Raw genomic sequence first — 20,857 nt, forward strand, 5'->3', positions numbered from 1 at the left:
AAGGTTTTTATCATGAATGAATATTGGACCTTGTCAAAAGCTTTTTCTGCATCTATAGAAATGATCATGTGGTTCTTACTTTTGGCTCTATTGATATGGTGTATTACATTTATTGATTTACGTATATTGAACCATCCCTGCATGCCTGGGATGAATCCCACTTGGTCATGGTGTATGATCTTCTTGATGATTTGCTGCATCCTATTTGCCAATATTTTATTGAGGATTTTTGCATCTGTGTTCATTAGGGAGATTGGTCTGTAGTTCTCTTTTTCAGCTGCATCCTTTTCAGGTTTTGGTACTAGAGTAGTATTTGCTTCTAGGAATGATTTAGGAAGGACTGCTTCCTTTTCAATTTCATTGAAGAGTTTGAGGAGTGTTGGCCTTCTTTGTATTTCTTGTAGAATTCTGCAGTGAATCTGTCTGGGCCTGGGCTCTTCTTTGTAGGTAAGGATTTAATAACATTTTCGATTTCATTAATAGAAATTGGATTATTCAGTAGTTTTACATCTTCTTGACCTAGCTTTGGTACTTCGTATGCAGAGTAGAGGTTTTCGAAATAGGTGTTGATGATTTTCTGTATTTCTATAGGCTCTGTAGTGATTTCTCCTCTTTCATTCCTTATTGCATGAATTTGAGTTTTTTCTTCCCTTTTTAAAATAAGGTTGGCTAGGGGCTTATCAATTTTATTTATTCTTTCAGAGAACCAACTCTTTGATTCGTTGATTCTTTGGATTGTTTACTTAGTCTCTATTGCGTTGATTTATGCTCTGATTTTTATAATTTCCTCTCTTCTTTTGGCTTTGGGCTTGACTTGCTCTTCTTTTTCTAGCTGTTTGAGGTGTAGCATCAGGTTATTTATTTGTATTCATTCTGTTTTCCTGATGTGGGAACTCGGTGCAATAAATTTTCCTCTGAGGACAGCTTTCATTGCATACCACAGATTTCGGTAAGTTGTATTTGTGTTTTCATTTTCTTGTAGGTTGTGTTGAATTTCTTCTTTAATTTCCTCTGTGACCCACTGATTACTGAAGAGTGTGTTATTCAGTTTCCATGTGTTTGTGGGAATTTTGTAGTATCTTCTATCATTAATTTCTAATTTCATAGCACTATGGTCCGAAAGCATGCAAGGGATGATTTCAACCCTTTTGCATTTATTTAGGTATGTTTTGTGAATTAATATATGGTCAATTTTAGAAAATGACCCATGCACTGCTGAGAAGAATGTATATTCTTTTGTTGTTGGGTGGAATACTCTGTATATGTCTATTAAGTCTATTCGTTCACAGGTGCGATTCAGTTCTTTTATTTCTTTGCTGGTTTTCTGTCTGGTTGATCTGTCCATTGGTGTCAATGGTGTGTTAAGATATCCCGTTAGAAATGTGTCACTGTTAACTTGGTTTTTCATTTCTGTTAGTACTTGTTTTATATAACTGGGTGCTCTGGAATTTGGTGCATATATATTTAAGATAGTTATCTCTTCCTCTTGGAGTTTTCCCCTAACCAGTATGTAGTGACCTTCTTTATCCCTTCTGATCATTATTGGCTTGAACTTCACATTGTCTGCAAACAGAATAGCCACCCCCACTTTTTGGGGGTTCCTGTTGCATGAAGTATTGTTTTCCATCCTTTGACTTTCAGTCTGTGGGTATCCTTTTGGGTTAGATGGGTTTCTTGTAGACAACATATGGTTGGATTCTGTTTCTTGATCCATTCTGCCAGTCTGTTTCTTTTAATTGGTGCATTGAGACCATTTACATTAATGGTTAGAACTGTTATATACTGGTTTGTTGTTGACATGTTATCTTTTTGCTGTTGCATCTTTATCTTTCAGTTCTGTTTAATTGTTTGCTTTGTTTAGTGGTTTTTTCCTAAGTGTATCTAGGCTTTCAGTATTCTTTGCAGAGTTGGCCTGGTGATCATGAAGGTTTTCAGCTGTTCTTTGTCATGGAAGTATCTTATTTCTCCATCCATTTTGAAGGACAGTTTTGCAGGGTATATCAGTCTAGGTTGGAAATCATTTTCCTTTAGGATCTGAAATACTTCACTCCATGCTCTTCTTGACTTTATTGTTTGTGCTGAGAAGTCTGCTGTGATTCTGATAGGTTTTCCTTTATAGGTGATCTGTCTTTTCTCTCTGACAGCTTTTAATATTCTATTCTTTTGTTCAATTTCTGGGATGGCCATTATTATGTGTCTGGGTGTAGTTTTATTTTGGTTATGGCTATTTGGAGTTCTACATGCTTCATTGATCTTGTTATCAGTTTCCAATCTTATGTTTGGGAAATTTTGAGCTATTACTTCTCTATCCTCTTGACATCCTTTATGTTGTCCCTTCTTTTTCATTTATCCCTATTCACCTTATGTTGTTCCTCTTTGCATCATCTTGCAGGTGTTGAATTATTATTTCCTGATTTCTTGTTATTTTTAAAAGATCTTTCCTTTCCTGTTCACTGGTTGCAATCTTGTCTTTGAGGTCTGAAATTCCATCTTCACATTCATTGAGGCCGTTTTTACAGCTTTCGATGGAGTTTTTGATTTCCTGTATATCTCTTTGCATCTGCTTTATATATTCTGTTTGTTTCTTATAGTGTTCATCCAGGGATTCTTTTTATTTATCTCCTCCAATTTTTTAACTGTGTCTTTAGATATGTTCAGCATCTCCTTCATTTATCATTTCTTCTTTCACCTGAGAGATTATTTCTAGTTTGAATTCTTTTAAGGCTTCCCAGAATTGCTTCTTTATTTCAGTTACTAGTATTTCAGGTATTTCAGTTATGTGGGATGTATTTTCTTCTATGCCCATGGCTCCTAGGCTTTCTTGGGATGGGCTGAATGTTTGAGACTGCATTTTGCTCTTTTCGTTTTGTCATTTTCCTATATTTTCGAGCTTCAAGTGTTGTTCCAAGTGAGGGAGAGAGGTCAGCCAGGCTGGGACTGAATTCCCTGCCCTCTCCTTACTCACTGATCTCGACAGAAAGTCCGGGCCTGGTCCCCAGGCGAAGAAGAGAGCTCCGCCGGGCTGGGACAGGGCTCCCCACCTCCTCTGGACTCACTCCACCAGACAGGAAGCCGGATCCTGGCCCCCAGGTGAAGAAGAGTTCCGTGACTCCGCTGGACCCACTCATCCCAACAGGGAGCCGGAGCTTGGTTCCCAGGTGAAGAAGACAGTTCCGGGCCTCCGCTGGACTCCGCTGGACCCGTCTGGAAGCCGAAGCCTGCCCCCCAGGTGAAGAAAAGAGTTTGCAGGGCTGGGGTGGGGTTCCCTGCCTCTGCCAGACTCACTTGTCTGACAGGAAACCAGAGCCTGGCCCCCAGGCGAAGAAGACAATTCTGGGCCTCCGCTGGACTCACTTTACCGACAGGAAGCCGGAGCCTGGTCCCCAGGTGAAGAAGACAGTTCGCTGGGCTGGGGCGGGGTTCCCTCAAACTGATAGTTTCTTATAAACAGACACTTATGACACAGCAATTCTGCTCCTACTCTTTTTTTTTTTTTTGTCTTTTTCATTTTTATTGGTACCAGGGATCGAACTCACGACTGCCTGCTTTCAAGGCAGGTGCTTATGCCGCTGAGCTAAATCCCCAGCCCCCCTGCTCTATTCTTAAGAGAAATGAAAATGTATATCAAAAAAAGCCTGTAACACAAATGTTTGAAGCAAAGAGAAATTGAAAATAATCCAAATACAACAAACTATGGTTCTGTATTTCTGCATTTTAGAATATTACTCAACAATAAAAACAGCATAGATGAATCTAAAAGCATTATACTAAAGAGAAATTAAGACTAAAAACACCACATACAGCCTGATTCCACTAATGTAAAATGCTAATAAAGGCAAACTACCATGAAATAAAGCAGATGAAGGGTTGTTAAGGACAGTGGTATGGGGCATGGTCTCACTGTCAGGGGACAGATCTTTATCAGGTGATGGACATGCTTGTATCATGACAGTGACAGTGGTTAAGTGACTATGTACATTATCAAAAGTTGGCAAACAATACCACTTAATTAGTCATTTTTATCATATACAAACTATACCTCAATATAGCAGATTTAAAAAAAAAAAAAAGAGACTTTAGAGATTTGGCAGTGGGGTTCTAGTCTCTTTAGATCCCCATATGAACAAAGGCAAAGGAACTGGACAGCAAAAGCAGACTTCAGGCATAAAAATTACAATGGTAGTTGACAAAATATCCTCCATATACTCCTAAAGAATAGCAGATGAGAGACACAACACAGGAAAATATTCTAAGTGATCGTAGATTTGGGAATGACTTTTTCTATCACTGAGTTATAATCCTAACCCTCTTTCTGTCCTTCTGCCTCAGCCTCCCAAGTAGCTGGGATTACAGGTGTATGCTATTGCACCCAGCTGTTGATACTTCAGACATAATGCTAAAAGCACAATCCATAATATAAGAAATATTAGTAAACTGTTTTCATTAAAATTATGAAACCTTATGCTCTCCAAAAACACCATAAAGAGAACAAAGACAAGCCAAATAAGGGGAGAAAAATTTTGCAAAACATGTAGTACTTGGCAAAGGACTTTTATCCAAAACATATAAAGAATTTTAAAACAGTAAGAGAGCTGAAAGAGTGTAGCTCAGTGACAGGGCACTTGCCTGGAATGCATGAGGCTGAGTTCAAACCTCAGCACCACAAAAATAACATTACAGAACAGGAAGTCACCAATAAGCAAGCCCTCCCTGCAAATTGGCACCATGCATAGGCCACAGTGGGGACAGCCAGACACCAGCTTTTTCCCGTGAATCAGTGCCATTTGTGGACCACAGGGGAAGAGAACAAGTCACCAAGAAGCAAACCCTCCCTGCAAATGGGTCATGTGGAGAGTGAGGCAGCGCCATTCACAGACTGTGGAGGAAAGAGAACAAGAAGTCCACAAGAAGCCCCCCCGCCATGAATTGGTGCCATGCATGGGCTGCTAGGGGGAAAGCCAGATGCCACCCCTTCTGGCATGTGGGCTGAGAAACAAGAACAGCCAAACACACATCCCCCATCCCTTGCCATAAGCAACTAGCTGATCTGGAGAAATACAGGCTGCAATAATGGTTATTAATGTGGAATACAATTTAATGCTTGTAGTGTTCAGTGTTTCACTGACTTTGCAGGTCTAAAGCCGGTAGTCTGATTATCTATTCAGAAGATGGCAGTGTAGCTTCTATAGGGGATCTCCTTCTGAGGGTGATAGCCATTGTTGATTCCCTATTGTCTTGCTTTGAAGTTCTGTACCATTTTCATTGTTTTGTTCTGTTTAATTTTATTGTATTTGATGGTATGAGCAGCTATTTCAAAGATATATTATGGTAGTCATTTTAGATTTACTATTTTCTTGTTTTGAAGTCCTTTGCTGCATTCATTGTTTTGTTTTTATTAGTTCTATTCTGTTTTGTTTGATTTTTACTATGTCTAAAGGCATCTGCAGCTATTTTGAAGATAGCAGAAGGCATTATGGTAACCATTGTTGATTTCCTGTTGTTCTGAACTCCTGTATCACCTACACTGGTTTCTTTTGGTTGGCCTTGTTCTATTTTTTTTTTTTCTTAGTTTTATTCTCTTTAAAATAAAAATTTTTAAAATAACATAACAGGGCCAGGGATTTAGCTCAGCAGCATAAGCGCCTGCTTGGCAAGCACAAGATTTTAAGTTTGATCCCCAATACCAACCCCCCCCAAAAAATCATAGTACAACATAACATAAATTAATAAAATAAAATAAAATAAAATGAAGTTAAAAATAAAAATAAATTTTAAAGTAATTAAAAATTTAAAACTTTAAAAAGTTAAAAAAATTTAAGTAAAAATTTTTGAACAGACATCTTACTACAGAGTATATGCAGATCCATATAAACATGTAAAAGATATTCAACAGCTCAAACTATATGGTGAATACTTAAATTTTAAAAATTAGTGACACATTGTTAATACCCCCCCCATTAAACACTCCCCCCACCCTTGCTTCAAACATACTTATCCCATCATTCTTGCCACTCTCTGAAGCAGTTCTGAAGTCCTCTAGCTTGTCTTAGAGATGTAACAAAAGATACAGTGAATTCTGTTTTTGATCTAACAAAAAGGCAGGATTGTAAAAACATTACGGTACACCCTCATCCACCTCACTTACCACCTCATTCACAGTAGAATGCCTGGCTCTTCTCCAAAGTTAAAATGACCATGAAAGAGAAATGCTTTGAACAAACTCAGGACATTAAGGCAGCTATAACAGCACAATTAAAATCACTCACTAAAGGGAATTTAAAGTCACTTCATTAAGTGGCAAAAATAATGGGATAAGGTGTTCAAAGTGAGGCTGAACAATAAATGAGTGTGATTAAAGGCAATGTATCTTTACAGTAATAAATTTAGAAAATTTAAACATCCACCATATCTTTCAAACATATTATATATGTCATCAGGAAACTGAAAACTCAACAAGACACACAGACTATATAGCTAAAGATTTGTTAAATCCATAACCCAGTAGTGCCAAATACTGGCAAGAAAGTAGAGTGAAAATAACTCTCATTCATTGTTGGTAGGAATGCAAAGGTGCAGCCACCTTGGAAGACAACCTAGCAGTTTGTCACAAAACTAAATATATATTTAGCATTTGATCCAACAATCGCAGTCCTACGTATTTACCCAGAGGAGTTAAGGATTTACGTTCACACAAAAATCTGCACATGAATGTTCACAGAAGCTTTACCATAACTATCAAAATGGGCCAACCACAAAGTCCTTCAAAATGAATGGATAAACTACTCATCTTGACAATGGGCTATATTATGTGCATATCAAGCCATGAAAAGACTTGGAAAACTTAAATGCATATTACTAAAGGAAAGAAACAATCTGAAAAGGATGCATTCTGTATAGCTCCAATTGTATATCCTGAAAAACAGAAAACAGTACAGGGTTCCAGGAGTCTGTTGGAAGGGAGAGGGATGAAAAGAGGTAGTACAGAGGATGATGAAAGCAATGGAACTACTCTGAATGACAATGTATTGGTAGATACAAATGCTACACGTTTATCAAAAGCCACCTGACTGTACAATTACAAGAGCAAAACTTAAACTAAGGAATCTGGTTAATAATGTATCAATAATGGTTCTTCAACTGTCATAAATATATCACACTAAGGTAAGATGTCAACAATAGGAAAGGGGCAGTGAGGTGATTTATGGGAACTGTCCATACTTTCTATTAATTTAGTGCTCTAAAAATCTATTAATTTTTTTAAAAAAAGCAGAGGAGCAAACCCCATACCATGAGGGCAAGAGCTACACGGTGCTGCCTCAGGCCTCAATCCGGGGCAGAAAAGGAAAGGAGTGGAGCAGCCCTGGGCCCAGAACAGAGCCTGCAAGTGGTCGTTAAAACACACAGGTCTGCAAGACAAGGCAGCCCCACTACCAAGGCTCTTGTACCTCAGTCTTCCATCCAAAAGCAAGAGCAGTGAAGGAAGGAAAGGCCTGGATAGGAGAAGGAAAGGGAGCCAGAAAATCTCAAATGCTCTGTCACATTCTTTTTTTTGTTTTGTTTTGTTTTTTCATACAACATATAAACAACAGAAACGAGAAAAGTTACCCTGCTGCATGGGTTCTCGAGTAAATTTTATTTAGGAAAATAAATTTTATCTAAAAGAGAGCAATAATAAAGTATAAAGGTCAAATCCCATATAAATTAATAATAATAAAAAATATATATATAAATAAAATAATCAATAAAAACAGTCCCTAAAGATACTGTATCTACGACCAGGTATGGTGGCACACACCTGTAATCCCAGCTAGTTGGGAGGCTAAAGGCAGGAGGTTCACAAGTTTGAAGCTAACCTAAGCAACTAGCTGAGATTCTGTGTCAAGATTTAAATAAATAAGCATATAAACAAACAAATAAATGGCCAGAAATGTAGCTAAGTAGTAAAGCACCCCTGGCTCCAAACTCCACTACTGCCAAAATAAAAACAAAAGATGTATCACAAAACAGATCAAAATTGGGCTGGGGACATAGCTCAGTGGCAAGCGCAAGGTCATGAATTCAATTCCTGGTATCAAAAAATAAATAAATAATAAATAATTTACCCTTTAAAAACACAGTGCCTCTTGGCTTTTTAAATGATAGGTGGCATTTAAAAATAACACAAATTGGGGTTTGGCGTATAAGGCCCTGAGGTCAATCCCTACACCTCCATTTCCCCAGAAAAGAAAAATTTAAATAAGAAACAGAAAAACTTAGAAATGAGGTAACAAAACTCAGAAAAAAAATTAGAAACTAAAGAAAAAGTATTTCAGTAAAAACTTGTGGATTAGCCGGGTGTGGTGGCTCATGCCTGTAATCCCAGCACTCGGGAGGCTGAGGCAGGAGGATTGTTGGGAGTTCGAGACCAGCCTGGGCTACAAAGTGAGCTCAAGGACAGCCTGAACTGTGTAGCAAGACCCTGTCTCAAAAAAGACAAAACAAAAAACAAAAAAACTTGTGGACTGAAATGGTGCCCTCTCCACAAAATGCATATGCACATCCTAATTTCTAAAGTCACTGCGACCTTATTTTAAAAAGGGTCTTTGCAGATATAATTAATGAACTCTAGAGGAAAAGACTGTTCTTGATTCAGACAGCTTTCCCTCCAGAAAGGAGTATCTTCACAAGGGACTGGAGAGAAGAGGAAAAGGTGATGTGACAAAGACAAAGGCTAGAGAGATATATAGCCATATCCATATGCTGAGACCTATCAAGCCACACCTGGAGCCAACAGAGACCAGAAGAGGAAAGGACTGGGTTGTTTCCTGGAGGCTCCAGCATAGCCCTGGCAATGCCTCTGGAATTAGGAGAAAAGAAATCTCTATCATTTTAAGTCACCAGTGGAGGTGATTTGTTACAGCATGTTATAGCAGCCAGAAGGAGACAATGCATTAAAGAGAAAAGGGAAAAAATTTAAATTAGGAAACACAGAAATAAAATATTTGAAAGAAAATTACTTTTAATTCAGCAATTCTGATTCTCAAAATTTTCTGCACAAGAGAAATTAGGAATTTTTGGAAAAGATTAAGCTAGTCATTGCATTATTTTTAATAAGAGTTAATTTTCTTTGTTTTCATTTTTTTGCAAGAGGGTCTCACTATGTATTCCAGGCTAGCCTCAGATCTGTAGTGGTCCTACTGCCTCAGCCTTACCAGTGCTGGAATTAGAGGCATGCAATTTTTTTTTTCTGAAAATACAACTGAAAAAAATCCTATCAATTTACCTGACTTGATTTTGCTATTACATAAACTGAAGCTCTGAAGAAAAGGCACTTAATAAAGACCCACTCCTATTACCAGATTAATAGCATACTGACTACTGAAAATTGTACCAAAATTCTTCTCCTTAAAAACTTTATTTATGCCGGGCGTGGTGGCTCATGCCTATAATCCCAGCACTCGGGAGGCTGAAGTGGGAGGATCGTTGTGAGTTCAAGACCAGCCTGGGCTACAAAGTGAGCTCAAGGCCAGCCTGAACTGCATAGTGGGACCCGTCTCAAAACAGACAAAAAAAAAAAAAAAACTTTATTAAAATGACCATTAAACACTGGACAAAAGCATCTGAACAGAACTTACTTTAATATATCCAAACACTGGTAGAGCTTGGTTGGATAATTTTCTTGGCATATCCATTTCTGGATTAATCTGGTGTCGATCAGGACAGATTCTTTTGTCTCTGAAAAAGAAAAACTGTATTTGTTGTGCTGGTGGTGGTTGTGTGCAGCCTCAAACATGCTACACAAGGTCTCTACCATACAGTGACATTCCTAGCCCCTTAGATTTCAAAGCCAAGAAAAATAGTAATAGTTTATGTGAATTCTGAAACATTCTTCAAAACTTAATCTGCAACTGAAATTAAAGAACGTTTATTCCAAACATCTTGAGCAACCACATTAAATACTTCAGGTGACACTAATAATATGTAAATACACAAATAAGTGGAAAAGGGTTATATGAACTAACAAACTTCAAAAGACTCAGCAACATATTATCATAATCCAGAATACAGGCTAATTAGCCTCTGAACATATCTTAGCCAGTCTTTAAACAGTTACCTCCAAACTGTGCAATTTGGAGTAGCAGTTAAAAGTTCCTGCTTTAAAATTAATATTCAAATTCAAATTTTAAAAATATTCAAAAATTTTAATTTGACATATATACAGTGATACCTCAGTTTATGAACTCAATTCTCTCCACAATGCTGGCTGCAAACTGAACTGGACAAGAACCAAATCAAATTTCCCCATAAGGACAACACTGAACCTAACCATTCAATTTGATTCAGTTCTCTTCCAATTTGATTTGTGATCAGAATTGTGAAATAACCCAGTTCGCGAATGAAGTACTTCTTTTCTTTCTTCTTCTTTTTCTCTTTCTTTTTCTTTTTCTTTTTTTCTTTCTTTCTTTCTTTCTTTCTTTCTTTCTTTCTACTTACCTACCTACCTACCTATCTAGACAGGGCCTTGCTATAGAGTACAGGCTGACCTTGAACTTGATATGCAGTCTAAGTCTGCTTTGAACTCACAATCTTCCTGCTTCAGCCAGCCAGATGGTAGGGTTACAGGCATGTGCCACCATGTCTGGCTACAATATTCTATTTAAAATAATAAATAAAATTGCCTTTAATAGGCTGTTTAATGCATCATGAAAAATAATTAACATCAATAGCTATCTTAATAGCTATCTTAAATTCAATCCAGTAGGTGTTATCAGACACTTTCACACCACCTGTATATTTACTAAGTAGTGGCATCTTGTCTAGAGGGCCCCCATGACTGTTCAGATATCCAGGCCCTCCCAACTGATCTATAGCATCAATGCAGTCTCTCTTATCGAAATGCCAGTAGGATCTTTGGAAAAATTAACAGATTTATTCTATGATAAAAGATTTTAGATAACCAAAGCAACCTCGCACAAAGGCAAAGTTAGCTTAATATGCCAGGTCCCAAGACTCATTATAAAGCTACAATGCTTAAAGCATAGTGCTAGTATAAGAGACAAATGGAACAATGCAGCAAAACAAACTCTTACAACAGACCACATATCTGACCATCAGGTTAATGGAACAAATGATGATTTCCATGCTAAATGGCAAACCTTACCCCATACCTCAAACTACATATGTATGAGAGCACTCAACCAGTTTCAGATGTCAAAACATTTCACATTTTACAATTACAGATATCAACAGGAGAGTATATACCTACACTGTAGTATACCCGTGCAATGAGTTATATCCACAAAATAAATGAAAGATACAACATAGATAAATTTCACAGGTATTAGGCTAAAAGACAGAAACATGAGATATATTGTAATTTAACTATATGTTTAAAAAAATGAGCTAAAGTGTAAAATATGGCATCAGCCTACCCATCAACAAATAAATGGATAAAGAAAATGTGGCCTACAAATACAATTGAGTACAATTCAGCCACACACAAAAATGAAATATCTCCATCAAAATGGATGGATCTGGAAGACATTATGTTGAGTGTAATAATCTAGAAAGACCAGTACTTAATGTTCTCTTTCCTATGCAGACACTGGAAAAAGTGAACTTAAAAGTAGATTAGTGATTCAGGAGGCAGGTGTAGAAGTGGGGTAGGAAAAAAGGAGAGCTGAATATAAGTATATTCCATATACAGGTAGGTAAACAGCATGCCAAACCCTATTAATGTATACAATTAAGATGCATTAATAAAAATGGGGGGTGAAACAAAACATCAATATTGACAGCGACAGAGGTTAGTTACTTCTGGATAGGGCACATCAGGAAGAATGCAGGAATCTCTGGTGTGCTCCCAGAGAGCTAGTTGGTAGTTTACAATGATGCACAGATATGATGCTTCATCAAGCTGTAAAATTATGAGTCCTTTACTGCATGTACTATCTCAATTTAAAAAGAATATGGGCTCACTTGCAAAATCCAAAAGCTTTAAGATATGGACACAGAGGTCGTCTGGCCTTCTTATCTTCTTTGGCTTCCAGAACTCCTGCAGTAAACTCAAATAGTTCCAATGGGATTTTGGCATCTGCTCGCTCCAAGTAGCGCAGGACACCAACTGCCTGGCTTGCATTTTTCTCCGTCAGCAACAAGACAGACTTGGGTTTTTTATCTCCCTGCTCTGCAGAACCCTTAAATCAAGGTGAACAAAGGAAGTGATCATTTATACCAGTCTCAATGTACCTTTATGGTGTCTGAATTTGTTATTGCACAGAAAATAACAGTGAAACACTGAAGGTAATAAAAATTGATCAAACCTGTTCAGTTAAATTCCCAAAGTGATCAGACATACAATACAGGCGTCCACCAAAATATTTTGGTGAAGAAGGGAAGCTGAAGTGAATCACACATGTGGCATCAGTGATGGCCAGGAGTGGTATGCAGTCATCAGTTAAGGCTGGAGGAAATGATTCCAACATGTTCCCATGAGTGGGAGCTTTTGGCACTCACTTTAATGATCAGTCCCAATAACTGTTAGGGAAGTGCTGTATGCCCCTAACCCCACATTTTAGTGTTTAGATGCAAAGAAACTCTCCCCACCCCACCAAAATGTCACAGCCTCATGCTTAAATTACATAGAAAAGTGGCTTCCCTTTCAGGATGAAAAATGCTTTTCTATGACAAATCCAGGGCACCTATATATTTTTAACTTATTTTCTACATTTTGGCTTTATATTTCTAATATTATGACCATGATTCATTGGAGGCAATGGTGCATAGATATAGACTCTGTGGGCTATGTACATACAGACTTAGATATACCACAGTGATGCTCCAGCTAGGACCCCAGGGAAAACAGGTAGACTACCAGTTACTGCCTATGGCTTCCTGAGAGCCCTGAAGGCATCTAGAGTGACTTTAACTGGAAATTAATTTCATTATGAAATTAATATCACTAACAAATTGAGAAATAATGAGAAATCTGGAAATATATAAATGAAGATATGGTTCCTATTAGCTTAGCCTTGTCTAAACATAAGTAGAAATTGAAACACTTACCTAGTACAATGTGAGAGCCAGAATTTAACTTCTTCCACTGTTCTAAAACATTATTTAAGTCAGAAGTCATTTCTTTATGCATTTTCAAACAAAATATTGAATTGCTTTCTATTACCTGAAGATAAAACAAAAAAAATTTCACAGTAGGAAACACAAACTTGAAGCCAACTAAATCATGAATAATTATTAATGTAAATGACTTTATGTTTTGTTTTGAGACAGGGTTTCATTATATACCCCAGGCAGCCCTTGAACTCAGTGATCCTCCTGGCTCAGCCTTCCCCAAGCCTTGGGATTACAGGTATGCACCACCACACTCAGTGAATGACTCTGAATTATCTAGGAGGTCATTGCCTCATGGACCCAGTAATTCTTGAGAATGAAATGACTATAAATTTAAATATATTTCCAAAGTTCTGTAAGTTTTATCTAGCAACTTGCTTAATGAGAATTTTGCTAAAACTGTTTTCCTACCTTTTAAAATAAGTTGAAAAATAAAATACATATGTATGTGTACATATATGCATATATATGCATATATGTGTAGTGTATATAAGTAGGTATTTATCAAATATATGGTACTACTGTTAACAAGGGCATTCTATTTGTATTTTCTTTCCAGGTCATTCTTGAAAAAAAAAAGATGCATTACTGATTTTTTTTTATTTTGTATTTGGCTTTGACTCTACAATTTAGCATTATGAATGCAAAATCACAGTAAAATGTGGTAAGTTTTTAACTTATTTCTTTTGCTATTCTGACTCAGGACAGTATCTTATTGTTATCTTCTTAATCTTCTTAGCTAGAGTAAAGAAGATGTGCACGATTCTACATTTCAGTCCTCTCATGCTCCACAATGACAAGTACTATTTCTTGGGAACCTGCCTCTTGGGAAAAGCTGGGCCCCTATCTGATCCCACCCCCAGAGTCAGACCTCCTGCTCTCAGCATTTCTGGCACAGCCTGCTTCCTCTTTGGACCAGTGTGAAACTTGGGAGATTTGTATCTCTTTGCCACATATTCAATCACTCTAGTAATTTTCTGATCACTGAAGAATCAGTCACAATTTAAACTAACCATTTAAACTCTTCACGGGTAGGTAGGCTCACCTTAGACACTACTTCTGTTTCAGCTACAGAGCAAGTAAAAATCAAGGTCTTCTGTGCCCGACTGGGAATGAAATCAAGAACTTGGAGTAAAGTAGAGGTTTTTTCACATTCTAGGCAGAGATGCACCACCTGGTAATGAAATATAGACACAAGGCGAGATATATTCAGAGTGCTGCAGTTTTACTTTCCATAGCAAAGTTACACACATAAAGATAACTTGCTTGTACTCATCAGCTGCCCTCCACTCATCACCTGCTGGACATTCCCATACAGAGCAGCCTCCTCCGGGGCTGTGATCACAACATAGGGATCATTCATGAACTCTCTCATCAGGTGTTCTATGTGTTTGTTCCAGTGAACTCCAACTGCAATGATCTGACGTGGTGCACACTCCCTTTCTTCCATTTTAACATTTTTCTTAAAGTTATCTAATATAGCAAACATCTAAAAAATAAGCATAAATTTTATATTTTAAAAGAGTGTAAGAATTGGTTTGACAGTATAAAATGCAAAAAAATTATATTTTCTGTTTTCAGAGTGGGGAAAACCTTTCTGAAAATATAAGGGAACAACTAAAAGTAAATACTTAGAAGTCAATAAACAACATAAAATTCCACTATAAAAAAGATTAAAGCATTAAAGTATCCTGGTAAATACATATAACACATGTAACAAGGGATTAAAGTACATTTAAAACTTCAAAAATCGATTAGGAAAAAGTTCTACCAATCAAAAGGAAATAAACAAATCATAGGGAAACAGACAGGGTGGTCAATATGAATTAATGCTGAACTTAAGTAATCAAAGAAACACAAACTACTCTAATGAGATCTCACTTGATTAACCAGCAGCCTGGCAAAGAAAGCTGAGCCAGAGACTCCTGCTGGAGTTGCCATACCAACACACACAGGAATTTTTTTAAAATATGAAAATACTCCAAAAGAATGATTACCTCTTAGTGTAACATTAGAGGTACTGGATTTTTTCTCAAGTGTTTTTTTCTATTTCTTAAATTCTTAAAAATGTTTCTGTAATCAGAAAAGAATGAAATATTTCTGCTAACCTTATTGGGAAAGAATTTTTGCTCTTCAAAGAGAATGTGAACATTGAGAAGGTAATTTCAGATAAACATTCTCTCTCCTAAATCAAAAGAAATTAAAAGAAAAAAAATTTTGGAGATCAACTCTAGAGACATTCTTGATTTCTAAAAGCAGTTAACATATATTTCAGAAATATATATTCTGAACAGTAGTGAATTCAAATGGATGTTGGGCTTACTTGTTCATTAGCTTCGGAAAATAATATTTCCACCTCATCCAAAACCAGGTGACAGACTCTAAGAAATAACAAGCTTTGGTATGCAAGAAGTCTCAGGAGGCTATGTGGTGTTGTGACTATTACATCACCTGTATTTTAAAATGAAAAGCAATGAACAGTTCATATTTTCCAAAGGATTTTCAACATTCCTTTGCTAAGATATCATATACTTTTTAGAAGCTGTTTCTCTATTCTGGTAGGCAAGGAAACCCCCAACCCTCCACCTCCACAACCAAGCATCCGACCCAATCCCTGGACCCTTGCCAGGTTTGGTACTCCTTGAAAGCAGGAGGGTTTTAGTTAACACTGCATGCCCAGCATCTAACAAACAGCGAGTGGTCAGTGGATAACTGACAAATGAACCAAATCACATAGTTTTATAGCTGAAATGGATTCAGGTCCAGACTGAATTTTCATCTCTGATACTCATCAGTAACTGACAAGGAAGGTCTGGACCAGTGACTACCAGCCACAGCATCATACAAGCTGCATCATCTGTGATCTCCCAGGGTTCTGCTGCCTTCTATAGGGAAACCAAACAGCTAGGAAAGGATGCTTACACCCCCTTGGAAGCTTCATGTTTTTGGCTTCATCTTTGTGAAGTCCAATTGTTAAGAACATAGGATGAAGAGGCCTGGAGGACATGCTGTAGTCTCCCAATAATTCAAAAGTTAATTGGGCCTTTTTCCACCCTGGGCACACGATTATTACAAGAGGCTGCAAAGACAAATTCAAATAATTTTGGACAGTAGTTAGGAATAAAACAGTATATGAGGTGTGATTGAAAACTACAGTGAATGTTTGAATCTTAAAAACTTATTATAAAGACACATTGCCATCAGCTCCCCTTACAATACTCTCCCCTTATTTCAAACATACTTTCCCATCATCCCAGCCACTTTCTGAAGCAGTTTTGGAAGTCCTTTTTCATGTCTTTATGAGCTATGATAAAAATATGGTGAATGTCACTGTCAAGTGCCATCTGACAAAGAGACAGCCTTGTAGGAATGTTATGGTGTGTCCTTATCCACCAGATCTGGCATCATGCAACCTCTGGATCTTCCCCAAATTCAAAATGGCCATAAAAAGTAAATGTTTTGAATCAATTCAGGATATTAAGGCAGTCAAGACAATGCAATTCAAGATACAAAAGTGGATTTTCAGAACTGCTTCAGAAAGTGGCAAGAACAGTAGGGTGAATGTGTTCAAAGAAAGGAGTATTTTGAGGGGAATTAATGGCAATGTGCCTTTTACTGTAATACATTTTTTTAATTTAAAAACACACCTTATTTTTTAATCTACCTCACATGTTAAACTTCTAGGATAGCTCCTTGTATGGGAAAAGCACTATGTTAAATTTTTCTTACTATTATGTAAGTGGAAAAGTTGATTTAGACACATAGCTAGGTTTTTCTAGGACTTAAACTAAGTTCCTTACAAATATTAAGTCGTTTAATTTATAAAATACTCTTTACAGGGTAAGGCCCATTTCATAAATTAGGAGTCTGAAGCACAGAGAGGTGAAATCAGTTGCCCAGGGCTACACAGCTAACACAAGGTAACGACAGGATTTGAACCTGAGTCTAGATATCCCATTCCTAGGCATGACAATCAACTCACTGTCTCCCAAAAGGGGCCCTAAAAGGCTAACGCCTCTCTACTTTAGGAAATTACCTTCTTAACTCTGCCTTCTACTAGCTTATTGATTCTGCTGAAGGAGCACTGCATGCCAGATACCCTCAAGAACACATGCTTTCTATTAACTGAACATAAGCCTAATCTCTTCTTTCCTTCAGGCAGTTCCAGTGAGTGCCAGCTGCCGGGCACAGGTCTGAACGCAGGCTGCCCATGGAGTAACGGAGTCGGTCAGGGAGACATGAGGGGCAAAGCCTGGCATTCTTCCCTCAGCTCACCCAGGATTCTACCTTCACGCAACTTGCATCTCATTAGCACCTGCTAATTTGGTCACCTGCAAATTTGAGGAATATAGATGCATTCATTTAGTTTTATTAAACCAATACATAGCAACTAGAGAAAATTCCAAAAGGAAACATCAATGATGCAGCATAATGAGAAAAACGTTTTCTAACTACAACTCTAGGCATGTTTTCCTATTGCTGTTTCTTCTTTTGATGTGATGCATGAATGAACCATCTGTAGTACATCTTTTGTGCCAGGACCTGGGGTGAAGGTTTTATATCTTATCAGTTCTCCTGAGAGCCAAAGCAGATGTCACTACCCACTACCCTACCATCTGGTCCTCATTCTCCATAGCTCCTTTCCATTATCTTCTCAGATATTTTTAGATTTCTTACAAATGAAGAAAGTAGAATTATGAAACATTGTGGGGTACTATAAAGTAGTTTAAAGAATATTCAACAAAGACAACCAAAACTGAACTTTTAATCCTACTTCAACCTCTTGTCAAGAATTAAACTGTCATATCATGGTACCTGCAAGCAGCTTGGGAAGAAGCCAGAACTCAGTAACCAGCTCTTTTCTCTCAATTTTTTTCTCTCTTCTTTGTCCTTTCTTATTCTATTTTTGTTCCCCTTTCTCTTCCCTTCCTTCTTCCACCCCTCTCTAAATGTCTACAGAGAATTCCAGCCACGGAAAACTAATTCCATCCCCCAGAGACCAACTTCAGATAATCTCTGGAACATTCTTCATTCTTTTCTACCCTCTTCTAGTTTCCCAAACCTTGCATGACCTCCCTTTGCCCTCCAGCCTTGCTTCTACATACTTCCCAGTTATCTTTGTTTTATACACTATCTTCCCTAAATTTCCCCACACAGGGTAAAACCACTCTGTCAAGGAGAAATATTTTGCATACAAACTCCAAATATACAATCGATTGTTTTATAGTTCCAGAGTTTGTTCCTATGGTCTAAATTATGAAATTAATAAACTGTATTTGATGTTATTGTTATTACTACTTTAAAGGAAGTCATATCTGTTATCATCAGTTGTTCTCCCGTCTGTAACAATACTGGGAAGCTCTAGGGTAACAATCCCACCACAGCCCTATACCAAAGAACCAGGGATGAAGCCAAACAGATAGCAACATCCCACTCTTGATTAACTGGGAAGTTGGGATCTTGGGACAGGCACAAGCCAAGAATTTCTTACATACAGAAGAAATCCCTGAATAACAGACTTTTCCTAGAAAGGTCCTGATACTAGTAATATAGCTACCTATTACAAAAATTCATAAGGATCATTGCATAAAACAAAATAAAAAATTTTTTGCAATAGAAAATGATAAGACTAAAGTAAAATGCAATTGCGGACCTCCAGCCCACCCATAACAAGTCCAGGATACATAGAAACTATTGGAAGACAAATACCTGAAGTTTTTGAAATGATAGCAACCTAAGAAACAAATCCATGCAGCTATAGAGGAAATCAGATCAGAAATAAACTCTCAGGTAAAAAAAGAAATGTCAACATTTACAAAGGAATTGTTTAGCAAATCTAGAGCAGAGATAGATAAAAAAAATAGATGATGATGGAAAGAGGATGGAAACTGAATGATCAATATAGGAAAGAAATAGGATGCGTGAAGCAGATTCAAACAGTCATCCAGGAAGTTAAGAATTCCACTGAAAGCTGGCAAAACCACTGGAACGAAACTGAAGACAGACTTTCAGACTTTGAAGATATAATTGTGGCTAGCAATCTGAAAGGAAAGATCTCTTGAAAATAACAAAAGATCAGGAAACAACAATTCAAAAATAATATAAGAATAATTGGTGTCAATGAAAAAGCAGCAGTCAACACAAATGACTATCTGCACAAGTAATAGAAGAAAATAATAGCAACCTAAGTAAAGAAACAAATTGATGAGGCTATAGAGGAAATCAGATCAGAAACAATCCTAGGTTAAAAAAAAAGAAATATCAACATTTTTAAAGGAATTGCTCAGCGAATCTAGAGCAGAGATAGATTTTAAAAAATAGCTGATAGGAAGAGGATAGAAACTGTGAATGGTTAATATAGGAAAGAAATAGAATGCATGAAATTTTCCAAGCATGGGAAAAGAATCTGACATATAAGTAAGTGAGCCATATAGAACTCCAATTAGCCTTAACCAAAATAAATCTATACCCAGACATACAATAATCAATAGCCCAGAAATTCAGCACAAGATCAAAATATTAAAAGCTGTTAAGCCAAACACGGTGGCACATGCCTATAATCCCAGCACTTGAGAGGCTGGAGGATCACTGCAAGTTTGAGATGAGCTAGGGCTACAAAGTGAGGTTAAAGGCAGCCTGAAAAAAATGCTGCTGGAATAAGAAACAAATCACCTATAAAGGTAAGTCCCACAGACTTCTCAACACAAACGCTCAAGTCAAGAAGAGTTTGGAGTGAAGTATTTCAAATCCTCAAAGAAAACAATTTTCAACCCAGATTGATATACCCTGCAAAAAACTATCTTTCAAAATTAATGGAGAAATAAGATACTTCTGTGACAAAGAAAACTGAAGAAATCCATGACCTAGAATAGCAAAAGCAATCCTGGGCAGCAAAGACAAGGCAAGAGGCATCACAATCTCTGACTTGGAATTATACTACAGAACTATTATGATAAAATCAGCATGGTACTGGCAAAAAACAGACCTGATGATCAGTGGAACAGATTAAAAGATACGGACATGACTACAAACAAACTCAGCCATCTTTTCTTTTGTTTTTAGCCACATTATCTTTGACAATGCAGCCAATATGTTCACTGAAAGAAAACCTCTTTAATAAATGGTGCTGCAAAACTGACTTTCCACATGCCAAAGACTAAAACTAGATCCATGTCTATCAACATGCACTCAAATCAAAATGGATCAAAGATATAAACATTAAAAAAGAAACACTAAACCTACTGGACAAAAGTAGATGGAAATCTTAAAGACATATGGGCAGGCAGAGAGTTCATGAACAAAAACCAAACTGCACATGAAGTACTTTCAAAGAATCAATAACTGAGATCTCATCTTAATAAAAAGGTTTTGAACATCAAGAAAAATCACCAACAAAGTGAAAAGAAATACCACAGGTTGGGAAAAAATTTCAGCCAACTGTCCTCCAGACAAATGACTTCTATCAAGAACATATAACGAATTGAAAACAATCAGGTCCCTCAATTCAAAGATCCAATCCAGAAATGGACATGTCAGACAAATACGTACTTTTCAAATGGAGAAATGTAAATGGCAAATAAATACAAGAAAAAAATGTTCAACATCATTGGTCATTTGAGAAATACAAATTAAAACATTGAGATTCCATTTCCAGAAAGAATGGCTATCATCAAGAAATCAACCAACAACAAATGCTGAAAAGGCTGTGGGGAAAAAGGAATCCCTTTCCATTGTTGGTGGGAATATGGAC

General features: G+C 37.1%; 1 protein-coding gene across 1 annotated transcript in view; it reads right to left on the reverse strand.

The window, feature by feature from the left end:
• The window catches only part of Tdrd12 (tudor domain containing 12), an 84,735-nt gene that overhangs the window by 22,434 nt on the left and 41,444 nt on the right, over positions 1–20,857 (reverse strand). Inside the window, exons 15-22 of the mRNA XM_063253393.1 lie at positions 16,030–16,186; positions 15,431–15,558; positions 14,405–14,596; positions 14,153–14,281; positions 13,045–13,159; positions 12,303–12,442; positions 11,959–12,176; positions 9,615–9,714 (exon numbers count right to left, since the gene is read on the reverse strand). Coding sequence (XP_063109463.1) covers positions 9,615–9,714; positions 11,959–12,176; positions 12,303–12,442; positions 13,045–13,159; positions 14,153–14,281; positions 14,405–14,596; positions 15,431–15,558; positions 16,030–16,186 — 1,179 coding nt within the window. The remainder of the gene's footprint in view (positions 1–9,614; positions 9,715–11,958; positions 12,177–12,302; positions 12,443–13,044; positions 13,160–14,152; positions 14,282–14,404; positions 14,597–15,430; positions 15,559–16,029; positions 16,187–20,857) is intronic.

The sequence above is a fragment of the Cavia porcellus genome, unplaced genomic scaffold (genome assembly GCF_034190915.1).
Source record: "Cavia porcellus strain 051 isolate PalLab524CR breed Dunkin Hartley unplaced genomic scaffold, mCavPor4.1 scaffold_7, whole genome shotgun sequence".
Classification (NCBI taxonomy): Eukaryota; Metazoa; Chordata; class Mammalia; order Rodentia; family Caviidae; genus Cavia; species Cavia porcellus.